Source organism: Ascidia mentula, chromosome 6 (genome assembly GCF_947561715.1).
Source record: "Ascidia mentula chromosome 6, kaAscMent1.1, whole genome shotgun sequence".
Taxonomy (NCBI): Eukaryota; Metazoa; Chordata; class Ascidiacea; order Phlebobranchia; family Ascidiidae; genus Ascidia; species Ascidia mentula.
The window spans coordinates 2,181,144-2,195,120 of NC_138571.1; the positions used below are offsets into that span (position 1 = coordinate 2,181,144).

At 35.7% G+C, this 13,977-nt stretch overlaps 2 protein-coding genes across 2 annotated transcripts in view; one reads left to right on the plus strand and one right to left on the minus strand.

Moving 5' to 3' along the window:
* The window catches only part of LOC145906441 (uncharacterized), a 61,996-nt gene that overhangs the window by 23,942 nt on the left and 24,077 nt on the right, over positions 1–13,977 (minus strand). The window lies entirely within an intron of this gene.
* LOC145906265 (uncharacterized) lies at positions 759–9,656 on the plus strand. The gene is made up of 15 exons (XM_082993688.1): positions 759–917; positions 3,532–3,659; positions 3,832–4,073; positions 4,259–4,420; positions 4,669–4,830; positions 5,068–5,229; positions 6,065–6,208; positions 6,422–6,583; positions 7,333–7,446; positions 7,769–7,866; positions 7,956–8,135; positions 8,665–8,935; positions 9,030–9,090; positions 9,154–9,237; positions 9,442–9,656. The coding sequence occupies exons 1-15, from the start codon at positions 808–810 to the stop codon at positions 9,588–9,590; spliced, it is 2,229 nt and encodes a 742-aa protein (XP_082849814.1). The 5' UTR covers positions 759–807; the 3' UTR covers positions 9,591–9,656.

The window sequence follows — 13,977 nt, forward strand, 5'->3', positions numbered from 1 at the left end:
TGGCAACCGTAGTACCCGTAAACAAATCTACAAACAAGTCGAGTTGTTTAACTTTTCTTGTCAAATATTTATCATCAAATGCTGTTCAATAACAAATATTTCGACATTACTTCGGAGGAGAGCTAATCACGTCTTTTGTAAGATTTGACCTTTCGTCCAGACATCATTTTGCAATCATTTTATTTTCTTCAGGAAACTATTGGCAAATGTTTAGTTGGGAGGGGAAAGTTTACCACTTAATTGAAGGTGACGTCACAGGCAAAGCAGAAAACGTAAAAAGCCTCGTGTTTGAGGTCATTTTAATGAAAAACCTAGACTTATGTGGTAGTAATAATGCGAAATGATTGTCACGTGAATTATATTTCAAAATGATGTAACATGCTATGATATAAACCCAGTAGAATCTCAATTGTGGAGGTTAAACCTTATTGTGAAATGCTGCACAATGAAGCGGAAAAGTTTTATTGAAAAATTAATTTAGGATTCTGCCAGAATGACAATAGTCTCGTCGGGTGGCCCCCGCGTTGAAAGTTTTGTTAACTGGCGATTTTTTTTGTCAACTAACATCCCTGTCTAACACACATTTGTGATATGAATTACCTCGCATCGACCACCGACTCAATATTGACGAACATCGACACAATATTAAGATTGTGAAGGCAAAAATGCAATAAAGGGTACTAGGAATATATAATCACATAGGCTATATTATGTAGTTTTTTGCACTGACAAATATTTTCATTTTAATGCAGAGATTTTCCAATGTAGATTTTGTAAATGTTGATTGATCTGTATATTTAAACCAACATGGATTCAGAAAAATCAAAATCCGAAAGTTCGCGAATGAAATCAAAAACAGGATCTTGGACAAATGAGCAACTTCCACCAATGCAGAAAATTCAACCTTCTCATGGAAGGTATGTAAATGCCTCAAAATGAATGTTTATTCTTTTAAGCCATGTTTATCCAAACAGCATATGTTACAGAGTTGTCATCAAGTCGCATTGAGTCTAAGTATAGAATCAGAATAGAATGACCAACTGCCAGACTGCAAAGCAAGTGGTCCAGAGCTTAGGAAATAATTTATGCAATATTATTAACTAACACTAATTTGCTTACACACACATGCATTGAACATACTGCCCAAATCAGCAAGTTTCTGCTATGGTGAAGACGTAGAATATTTCAGCTTGGTATTTATAAGATCATTGCAAGACTATGCAGATGTGCTACAGACTACAGTGTAACTGAAACCTGTAAAGAACTTATTGTTATGTGAATATTTTAATAATGCAAAATTGGGAGAACCTGCTCATCTAAATGTTGATGTACCAGCTATTCTGCATTTAGATAGAGCGTTTTTTTTTTATTTCATAATAAAAATTTAACAATCTGTGCCAGCAATGAACAGTTTTATTTAGGCTGAAATGTTCCTCAGAAATTGTTCTAAAGATCAATTTAAAGTAACTTAAATTCCGCCAAACTAGTGTTGCTTCAAAGCAATTTTTATGTCAAATCAGAGCAAAATACAAAAGAACAAGCACTCAGTGAGGTTTGGACTATGGTCCTAGTCATATTATACCACTGCTTTACTGACTGAGCTGTTTTCACCTGCATTTAGTCTGTTTTGAATGACTTCTGAATTATTTGGTGAAAGTAAACATGTCTTATGGGTCACCCAAATGCACTGGTTTAAATCTCACATGCCATATTTTTCTTAATATTAGCATTGGGTTGTAGTGAACATGTTATTTATTTCTTAAAAAATCTATCTAATGACTTTGAGATCTAAAACAAAATACCCAGATGTTCCTTGAAGCATGATTTAAATTTTCATCTGACACGTTAGGACTCACAGACACGATCAGATACAGTAGAAGAAACTTCACCTAAACTCGTTAAAGGGGGAAATGTCTGGGATTTGAAATTTTTAAATTCTTTATAAAAGATTTTTGTTTGATTGTCTAATGTAAACTAACTTTGGTGTCATCGTATAGATGAGAGATAGGCCTTGCATAAAACCACAGTTGGTACTTTCGAGCACTTATTTTTCTACAAATTCCAATTGCATTTTTCACCTAATTTGCTCATAATTTTCACTTATTCCTAACCACTTTGGTGGTAATATTTCATGCAATGGCATGATAGGCAGGATCGCCCCACTGCGCAGGTCCTTGCTTGGCAATCACAGCTAACGTATCGCGATCATGAGGTTTTCAGGCTTGGCAGCCCAGGCAATGCAGCCCAGCTGGATCAGCCACTTTTTCCTGACAAGTCGGAACAAGATTTGAAAAATCAAGCTCCCGGTGAGGTCTGAACTCACGAACCTGGGCTAACCAGGCCCAACGCTCTACCAACTGAGCTACAGGAGCTCAGTGGTTTCACGGGGTATATTGTGGCCACGGTACACTGGTGCGCAAGCGCACAACTTGCCAGGCAACCTTCACATATACGTAGGGGATCTCTACCTCCGTATCAGATGACGCAGTAATATTTCATGCAATGGCATGATAGGCAGAATCGCCCCACTGCGACTCATGATCGCGATACGTTAGCTGTGATCGCCAAGCAAGGACCTGCCTGGCAAGTTGTGCGCTTGCGCACCAGTGTACCTTGGCCACAATATACCCCGTGAAACCACTGAGCACTGTAGCTCAGTTGGTAGAGCGTTGGGCCTGGTTAGCCCAGGGTCGTGAGTTCAAACCTCACCGGGAGCTTGATTTTTCAAATCTTGTTCCGACTTGTCAGGAAAAAGTGGCTGATCCAGCTGGGCTGCATTGCCTGGGCTGCCAAGCCTGAAAACCTCACTTTGGTGGTATTCCTAAATTTTCTGTTTGGAAATTATAATTTTTTTTTTATTACTATATACAGCTATTTCAAAATGTAAAATTGCCAACGTAAATGTTTGATGAAGATATATATGGTGATGAGCAGATGGAATCACAGACAGAAACAAAGACAAAAGTTAAGACATCGATGAAATGATAATTCTTCTGGTACCAGTGATGAAACGATTATTTTTTTAAATTATATCTTACCCTGGCCCTTATTCTGGGCAGAGGCAACTTTTCAAGCCAGTTGTATTTGCTGGACAAGCTTACAGAATAGACTGCCAAGCACAGCACTTGCAAATGCAGGCCATGGTCAGATAGGGAATGTCAGGTGTAGACAAGTTTCTGTTTGTATGTTCTGGTTTAAGTACTGATATAATTTTAAAAGTTATCGAATAAGATGTAAATATTATTTCTGGTGGTTACATCACAAACTTTTTCACTAAATACGAGAAATATGTTTACATATGCAGTATATGTAGATTTCACCTTAGTAAGAGAGAATGAAGTAGCTATGTCCTGTTCAACAAATGATCTTTATACTAAACAATATCACCTAATTCTACAACATTTTTAGGTACAAATGATTCCACTTTCTTAACAAACAAACAAATAAGAAAATCTGTAAAAAAAAATGAAAATTGCTTTTTCACATCTAAATTTGGGTAGAATTTTCTTGCCCTAAATTTGCATTATACAGGTTTACGGTAAGCACAGACGATGTTACGGGTGATGATCAGGAAGTGTTATCACATACAGAAAGATGGAAACTAGTCCCTGGGCATTCACCGATATCATCAAGTGATGTCATCAAAGCTTCACACAAAGGTCAACAGTTTTAAGTGAAATTGACTGCAACATGAATTTTGTCCAATTATTCGATAAAACACGATAAATATTTTAATTAAGCTACTTACAGTAGTGTTTTATGGTAATGTTATATTGCTTAATATTATGTTTCAACATAAATCATAATTTATATATCAGTGTAAATTTACAGTTCCAACGGAAAGATTAGATCCAATGACCTCTGGCATGGATTTATGGGATATTGGTAATTATAGGATACCTGACCAAAGTGCAATACTCCAAGATTGCATGAGGGCATACAAAACAAATGATGAGGAGATAATTTCTTCAGTAGCTTCCTCACTTCCTGATTACCTCAATCTAAGTTGCTGTGAAGTTACTCAGGAAGAGATTAAAGCCCTTTCCTTTGTTATTGAAAGAAGAAAAAAATCGGTATTATTTTATAGTTTATCAATATTCTTAACACCATGATAAATAATGTTTCAGCAATTCAATTTTGTGAAATTGCTTATGTTTAAACTTTGTTGCTTGACGTGCATGTTAGATGAACACCATGTACTCCTTCCCTATTTGTATTCTTACTACTATACTAATTACAAGTTGATTGTTTCATTTAGATGTCGTATCTCGATCTCTCCATGAATAATACAGGAGATATTGGAGCAGCTGTATTGGCTCGTTGCATTCACAACATTGAAGAAGTTGATCTGAGTGATTGTGGCATTGGAGTTAAGGGTGTGGAAATTCTGTCAGAGAAGATTAAAGATTTACAAAAACCTGTAAGATACAAATCAGAAGTCACATTATAAGTTATGTAAAACATGGCAATTGGTTATTGTGTAATTTCATATCACCACAAAATGAAACAATAAGTAAATATATTTGAAAAAAAAAGTTTATTTCTGTACTCGGGTTGTCTTACCATTATACTTTCTTGTTTGACATGCGTGTTCGTTGAAAACCATGTACCCCTTCCTTGTTTGTATTCTTACTAATATTCTAATTTCAAGTTCATTGTTTTATTCAGATGATGAAACTCAATCTCTCCTTTAACAAGATAGGAGATAGTGGAGCAGCTGCATTGGCTCGTTGCATTCACAACATTGAAGAATTTTTTCTGTGGAATTGTGGCATAGGAGATAAGGGTGTGGAAATTCTGTCAGAGAAGATTAAAGATTTGCAAAAACCTGTAAGATACAAATCAAAAGTCAAGTGAACCATGACAATTGGTTGTTGTGTAACTTCATATCACCACAAAATGAAACAATAAGTAAATATATTTGAAAAAAAAAAGTTTATTTCTGTACTCAGGTTGTCTTACCATTATACTTTCTTGTTTGACATGCGTGTTCGTTGAAAACCATGTACCCCTTCCTTGTTTGTATTCTTACTAATATTCTAATTTCAAGTTCATTGTTTTATTCAGATGAGGAAACTCAATCTCTCCTTTAACAAGATAGGAGATAGTGGAGCAGCTGCATTGGCTCGTTGCATTCACAACATTGAAGAATTTTTTCTGTGGAATTGTGGCATAGGAGATAAGGGTGTGGAAATTCTGTCAGAGAAGATTAAAGATTTGCAAAAACCTGTAAGATATCAATCAGATGCCAAGTGAAACATGACTATCAGTTGTTGAGAAATTTTATATCATCACAATAAAAAAATGTGAAAATTAGTTATTAAATTTTGTTTAATTGGGTCTTTTTCTGTACTCAGGATGTGTGGTCATTATACTTTCCTTGCTTGACTGCATGTTATTCAAACCTGTAAGACACAGTTAGTCCTTCACTTGTGCTTCGTTTGGTCTTTTTTCCATTGTTCATATTCTGTTTTGTGACATGAAATTCTCTCAACAGAATAAAAAATATTAGAAACACCTGTAAAATTAACTTTTCACTATTTCAGACTGTTTTATCACTTACACTAAAAAAACTTTACTACAGGATCTGCCTGGCTTTTTATCTGGAAGGTTGTTTTGCCGTGGCACAGTAGCATTGCAAAAGGTCTAAGTTTTTTTTTATGAATAGTCCATTTTTGCTGTTGCATTTTATTGTGTTTACTGTATGGAACTTTCTGATAAAAAGCCAGGTTTATCCTGTAGTAAAAAGCTACTGCTCTTTTTAGTGTGATTACAAAAGTTTACAGTGATTGCTTGGCCTGCATCTCCAGTTTTGGTTAGAACCCAATTTTTCATTTTTAAATTCAGTTTTATCACTTATGTTTGTTTGTAGTAATTTGTTTACATTAACCACTGTAACTATGCAACTATCTGATATTGTCCATTTTCTGTTGTTCACATTGTGAATAACCAAAAGATATGGTAAACAACTAAAATTAGTTGTTTATCGTGAAATAGTTGTAATTTTGTTCAACATTCTCTAAAATTCTTTGGTAATATTTGTTATGTAATATCTGTTGTTTAGATGAAATATGTGAATCTACAAGGCAACAGTTTGACGGATGAAAGTGCTGAGTCATTGGCTGGATGTATGCACAATATTGAGTTGTTGTTTGTCATAACAAGTAACAACTTTACACAGGCAGGGAAGGATCTCATCAATTCTGAAGTGATTGAAATAAAATGCATGTTTTTGTTGAAAACAAAGTACTAAACTGTTCATTACAATTAACATTTCTTTTGATCCCAAACTTGCTTTGGTCTGTTGCAAGGTTTTATATGATGTTTAATTTACAACTATAAAGAAACTTATCATATATACTACTAATAACATTGTAATTAATGAGGCATGACTAATAATTTTATTTTCTATATTTTACAGAAACATGAAGAATATGAAGTATTCCAGTCAACATCATCAGTGGTTGGTGTGGAAGGTGGCAATCTTGATGTGATGGGTTGTGTTGTTGATATTCCTCCTAATGCACTGGATAAAAATATTAAAATTTGGTTGAGGAGTTACTATGGAAATACTAAGCCAAATGTAAGTGGCTTAGCCATTGCACTTAGACTTAGCTGACCTTTGCGATTAACTTGCCAATTTCTAAAAAAAATAAAAGGCTTAATATCAAAAGTATCAATATAAATCTCACCAACATTAATGTTTTGTGAATGTGACGCAACTCAACGAAGAGCCATGTGGCGTGGTCTAACTCCTTTTCCAGAACTTTCAATTTTCCCAAGTACAATTCAGACCTGAACGCGCAAACAAGAAGCGGGTCTAACATAAAACAAAAAAGACAACTGACGGATTTTTTTAAAAAAATGTTCAGAGGACGGTTTCGATTACACCTCTGAACATTTTAATGCTTTTTTAAAATTTTTGACAACACCCTACAATAAATGACCACCTGTCTGAATTGGATAAAAATGCAATAAAATTGCCAAAACACGCTCAAAATAGCTCTGCAAAAGCACTTGCTTTCCTGAGCCCACCCTTTTATTTTGATTCCCATGCATCACCTGGTTGCTTTGTTATTTTCTCTATGACAGGCTTTTTATACAGACCAAAAGTATATGTTCTGGTCCAAACACTTAATCTGTTTAAACAAATGACAAAAAAATATCGATGCATCAAAAATACACAATTTTTACAACCATGTCTGCCGTACCCATGCACAAACATATGGAATATTTTATGTTTGTTGTCTTTATAAATGCAAGATGTAATTTCTTGGCTGTTGAAAATTGCAAGTAAAATATTTCTTTATTCGACAATTATTCATTCCACAGAAGGAAATTACTCCACTGTTGTATTGTGGACCAAGTGAGTTGAATTTCACCAAAGAAGTCACCATCACTTTACCAACATGTTTTGTGCATGACGATCCTCATCAACTTGTTGTGGTAAGTTTAAGCATTAACTATGTGGCCTTCACTTAAAAGTGCTTTTACATCAATTTGCAAAAGTGCATAAAACTGCCAACGAAGTTCTGAAAGTTTTCATAATTATTCTTAACTTTTAGATTTAGTGATTGTTAAACTATCCTGTAATAAAACTAATTTTATAAATTATACTACTTTGAGTTTGTTCAACCAATAGCCAATAAGTATGAAAACAAGTATCAAAGTGTATATTGGAACTGAGAGTAATTTGTGATTGTTGTGTAGTGGCATAAATACCTTTTATTTTAAATGATGATGTACAAACACCTAATACAATATAAAGGTTGAAACAAGCCAAGATGGTGAAACATGGGAAGATTATCAAACTTTATCCTACAATGGGGAGGGGAAGATTACATTTACAGTAACTCACTTTACATGGTAAGTGTAACATTTTACTGTCTGTTTTGTTTGACGTCATTCTTGTTTCAAAAACACTTTTTATGTTACATTGATTATCGTACTCGCAGGTATCATGTGATCTACAAAAAACTTGGTTGGTTGAAGGAGAAAATGGTCCTGGGTGGATTTCCATCAAAGAAAAGTTCTGACTCTGCTGAAAGACTTTGGAGACTTGTTATTTGTGACAACTTGCAGTTCAACTTAAAGACTGAAGATAATCTTAACAAGTTGATTGGTTTTACATTAGGGTAATTAATCACCACATTAAAAGTACAATTGCTTTGATAAACAATTACTTAAACTAATGCGTTGTAGAGATGGTATGAGTATTTATTAAGTCTATCAGTATTCAAATCCCTGCCAAAACATCAAGCATCAAAGGTCACAGAAGAGTCACAATAGTTTAGGGACTTTCTCTCTTTTCATCACGAAATTTTTTTGGTACTTTTAGTTTTTTAATGACTTGACATTAAATAAACATACAGAAAAACTTTACAAAACAAACAAGTCAACCATAAAACGGCAAGTCAATAAATGTGAATTGTAACAAACAAAGCAATCTTATTTCGTCACCAGATATCTAATATATTGTTTGTTAACTGAGCCTCCTCTCATTCACAAGCGTTCAACTAATAGTTTGGTTATCATCAAGTAAAACCTAAGTGTTGTAAAATACTTAGAATCAATACTGATTGTGCTAATAAACTTCTTTCCAAATACTTTTTCTTTCTTGCAAGTTTATTTAATGCCCAATATTCTTTATTGTTTGTTTACCAGATCAGATAAAAATGGAGCAACTCTTACACTTGAAAGTAAAAGTGGCCGGGTGACATTTAATGAAAGTGAAACTGGTCGAGATAATTTCAATAAATATCAAACAGAATTATGGAATACATATTCAAGCTTTTGGATGAAAGATGAGGTTTTACTTACGATTAGCAAACACCATGGTCATGAAATGGTTAATCTTAAATTGGATTTTGATGGAGAGTTACACACTACAAAGTTTGGTGTTGAAGTTGAAATAGAAGACCCACAGGAAAAACAAGTCAGTAAAAACATAACCTCTTACACTCAACATTGCAAGATTTGACATTTTATCTTTTGCTTTTTACATTAAATATGTATATAATGGTTTACAGAAGACAAGACAGCAATATGATTTGAAAAATGCCACGTCACAAATCCCCTTGCAGCAAGCAAGTATGACTAAGCACGTATTAGTTTTGAAGTCTTATGTCTCCTATGTTTAACTGTAATATCCAGAGACTGCAATTACTGGCTGTACATTAATTGAACCACACATCACTGTAGCAGGAGGGGCAGTTAACAAAACAAACATTCAACCAGGTTTGTATTTCGTTGTATGTACCCTATTATCTGACCAGGGCACAACTATTATAATTTGAGGTCGGTTTCTTATGACAAAGCTTCTTGGCAAAGATTATTAGATTTGATGTTGCAAGATGTAAACTAATTACCTCACTATGTGAGATTTGACCTCAAAATTAGGCATTATTTCTCGAAAACATTTAAATGTGTCTTTGTTTTTAGACGCACCATATTTTCGACAACAGTACACTCCTTACATTTTTGCTTGCTTTATTATTATTTTGGCAATCATTCAGATGAACAATTCTCTGAATGGTTTTCCAATTTTTCTTTTCTGTTTGTTTTGTCTTTTGGTTATAATCTTTAGGTGATTTCTATTATTGCTTGCATAAGCAAACTAGTCGAATATTGCATCAAATAAACCCTTTATTCATTTACGTACCATTTTTATCGTTGCATAGCAAGCGAAATCAATTTATGATTGGAGGAATGTGAGTCTTCTGTAAATAAACTCTGTAAAGTTCAATCTATTGATTAGAAAAATATTAATTCATTCATTGGTTTTATTTTTGCCCTGACACGACAACGAACATTGCAGTGTAAAAAAAAACCGAAAGCGTTACAGTGTGGGCAGGGAGACGCTGGAAAACCCGTAGGTTTACGATGCCGAGCGTCACCAGTGGCCTGATGACTTAAACAACAAAAAACAAACGGAAACATTAATACGAACGTGAAAGTTAAAGGAAATAACTAATGGTAAAGGACTGATGCAATCGGTTTCAGCAAAATGCATGTCACAAAATCCGCAATGAAATCTTGCACGCATGATTTTGCCGGCTTTCAAGATGTGCAATGACAAACCAAAAGCTAGGATTTATAGTGTGCCGCACCTCCCCCAATCGTGAGGCTCCTAAATCTCCTTTATAAGCTTGTCAAATATGGACACGCCCCTTTGGAAAGGGAAATATATAAAACATGAAACTATCAGATGGATCAAGAAAAAAGAAATGCGCAGATGCGTATATTGGTATCGAACTCGTGGGGGGTTTTGTGGTCACATTGTGAACATAAGCGGGAAAGTTATCAAAACAAGGACCCAGCCATAATCTGGCAAGGACAAAATACCTTATGGTCGAATGTGTAGCCTGGTTCGTGACAAACAGACTGCGCATGGAATTAAGAAATATTGAAAATAAACAGCAGAAAAGGAAATACGTGAGACTTCGATCGAATCATACAGGAAGCAATTTACCCGCCATACAAGAGATTTGCGAAGATAAAGATCAGGCAGGCATAGATACACTAGGACGGAATAGCTAACAATCGGAAGAAGCGGGGTGAGACCTTGGTGATGACAAAAAGAAGACACGCAGGGAAAGTCTCTCCCAATCTCTGCTCTCTTTTCGGTTGAGGGAAAATTCTATCGTACTCCCAGTCAAGAAAGGAAAACACAGAGTATCTGCGAGTGTCTCCGTGAGAAAATTCCCCATTAAAAATGCATACGTATGAAACGGAAAGAGTATCTCAGAGACAGGAAGGAAGTATCTGAGATTCTCCTATCTGTCACCCACATACTACGCATCTCCCTAACTTAGATTGGGGATGGACATTTCATAAAAGCACGAATAATTGGCCCCTTAAAGGTTTATTATTTCCATAAATACAGCTCGACGTTGACTGAAAGGTACTGCAAAGTAAAAATATGTGTGCCTGTTATTGTAAAAGCTGGCGCATTGCCACAATCAACAGGTCGAAACACTGTATATACCCAGTATGCAACTCTTAATGAATAGTATGGTTCAATTTGTACATATACAGTTCGACATGTTTGCGTGGTTGGCCGTTGAACTGCATTCAAACCCGAACGATCTGGCATCATTTCATGCTGAGATCCAGTTATCGATCGAGCTTCCCACATTTCAATCTCAACCTCCGCTGCTTGCACCTCCTGTTCCACTTCCAACAACTCAAGTTCGTTTGCAACTCTTTGACCTTCAGTTTCTCTCTTCTCCTTTTCAGTAGCAATCTTTTGCCTTTCAGTTAACTGTCGTTTCTTCAAAAGGGCCATTTCCTTGCGAACCAAAGCTTCTGTGCGTTTCGTACTTGATCGGGTACTAGAGGTGTGCGCAGTAGAAACTGTCACGCCAGTTCGTTTTGACGAGACGCTAATTCTATCTACATTCTTCGAAGCAGATTGATTCTTCCACACGTGTATCGAATTCTTCCTTGTCTTTTTCCAAACTGGCAAGTTCCTGTTTTGCCTTATCTTTGACATTTCATTCATTGGTTTATTTTTTTGCCCAAAGTATTTCAGTATAAAAGGATGGGGAATGCGAGAGTATGGGCAGGGGGACGCTGGATGAACCTTCAGGTTTTCGGTGCCAAGCGTCACCCTTGGTCTAATTACTCAACAACACAAGATGAATAATGAAAACGAAAACATAAACATAAAGACGAACACAAAAATTGTGCAAAAGTGAACAATGAAAATAAGGAAATGTAAAGACGTTGTAGAAAACATAAATAGTAAATAACGAGAAAAAACAATCAAACAAACTACTTCAGTTACGCATGAGTACGGACAGATGCGTGCATGCTCTAGCGGCAGAAAGAAAAGCACGTGGGTCGCACATGTGCACGTGTTTGTCAACATTAAACATACTTTCAGTTGTATAGTTGCAAAAGATGTTGTTTGTAGTGTTTTTTTAAAGCAAATTTTCCAGAGTTTTTCATTTTTTGCGGCAATTCATTCCAAATTTTGGGACCTTGGTACAGCAGCGTATTCTGGGCAAATAGAGAATTCATTATTGGAATAACATAATTTGAGCCATCTGCATGTCTAGTGAAATGGCAGTGTTTGTGCCATGGCTGAATAAAAAAATTATTGAAAAACAAAGGTAATTGATTAAAGTGATGCTTGTGCATAATTTGAGCTGTTTTTAGTTTAACAATTTCAGGGATTTCAAGAATTTCAAGGGTTTTGTATATTTCGCATTTCGACGTATGCATACTGTGTTTCTCTATGTAGACATTAAAGTTTGTGGAAATTAACAGTTTCGTTTCTTTAACCTTGTGAACATTTACATCGACAATTAGCTCTTCAGCTTCGCGGTGAATTCAGGTCCGACACAATTTTACTCAGTGTCGCCTTTGTCACAACCATTTTGTATGTTATCGAACAAACCTTCTTTCTCCTCTATTGAAATCTTAATTGTCCAATTTCCAGAAGAAAGTTGAGAACTTTTTATGTAACAGCTGTTGTCCGCCTTGTAGAACTTGCACGGCCTTGAGCGTGCCAGCTACCACAATCTATTTTTCCCATAAAAAACGCGACTTGAGTCAACATCGGTTCTCTGTTCACTTAATGTCAACACAACACACAATGTTTACAACCATAGCAACAACATACCGACTTTTCAGAGTCTAGGTCCAAATTAAACCATTTTCATAAATTATAACACCTTGTATATAAATTATATAAATTATAACAACTGTATTCGTAAATGGAGAATATCCCGTAGTTCTTAAGTCGGCAGAAGTAATTCACATACACAAAAACGGTTCCGTGAGTGAGTGCACTAATTTCATTACTGTCCCTTTTGCAAAAAATTTTGAAAAAATTATCAACAGCCGTCTATATAACAACTACCTTAAAAAAAGTAAGTTAATTTCACAGCATCAATACGGATTAAGAAGCAAACATTCCACCACATGCACATATTTCTACATCTGTCTAAGGCATTCGACAACGCAAATCACGAAAAGTTGTTGGGAAGTAACCTTGTAGATAGAAGTCAATGTACTAGAATTGGAATTTCTGTGTCGGATATTAAACCCATAACATGCGGTTGTCTACAGGGTTCGCCATTAACTCCTTTACTTTTTTTATGGCATATCAATGCCCCGCAACCATCCACTGTCACAACTAAATTGTTTGCTAACGATGCGGTTCTTTTCATGGCCTCCCCATCACTTATTGACTTACAATCCCATGTTGACAACTGGTTAAGGCACAATCGACTTTCCCTTATCATTCGGAAAACAAAGTTCCTATTGTTTCCCCACCACCTCAAGCACTCTCATTAAAAAACTCAGCACTCTTATTAAAAACTCTTCATAATAACATACTCCGTTCGATAACCTTTGTTTTCTTTCAAAGCCACGTCACGCCATTATATAAGAAATTAGATATCATGAAAATTGGAGACATTTACAAACTCGATCTGGCTAAAGCAATGCACGATTTCTATACCGGCAATCTACCGGCCTCCTACAACTACTTATTTACGGTTATAGATGATCATTTCACAAATAATGCATCGAAAAAGAACCTATTTCACCCAAGGGTTAACACCACCTTCGGCTTTTGCATACTTTAATATCGGGGCCCACAGATATGGAAGGAAATAAACCCTTCCATTAGATCGCTCTCCCGTCCATCATTTAAAATAAGTCCGCCTAAGTTTGACATCTCAGTACTGACATCCATTTTCATCCACCCTGTTAACAGTCAGTTTCCCTTTTTCTTTCAAGTCCTCTTGTCTTTTATTGCGTTTTTCCTGTCCTATTTTCCTGGTGTTTTCTTGTCGATTATCTACTCCACTGTACACTCTACGCCGAAATGAGCTATTTACTGCCGTGGGATCCGTTATCGTTTAAGGCCTAGGAGCGCTGCACAGCAACATCACAACGTGCGCTGGACCATCAGCAAGACCTACGATGATTCAACAAACGCAACCTCCAGACGATCCCGACCGT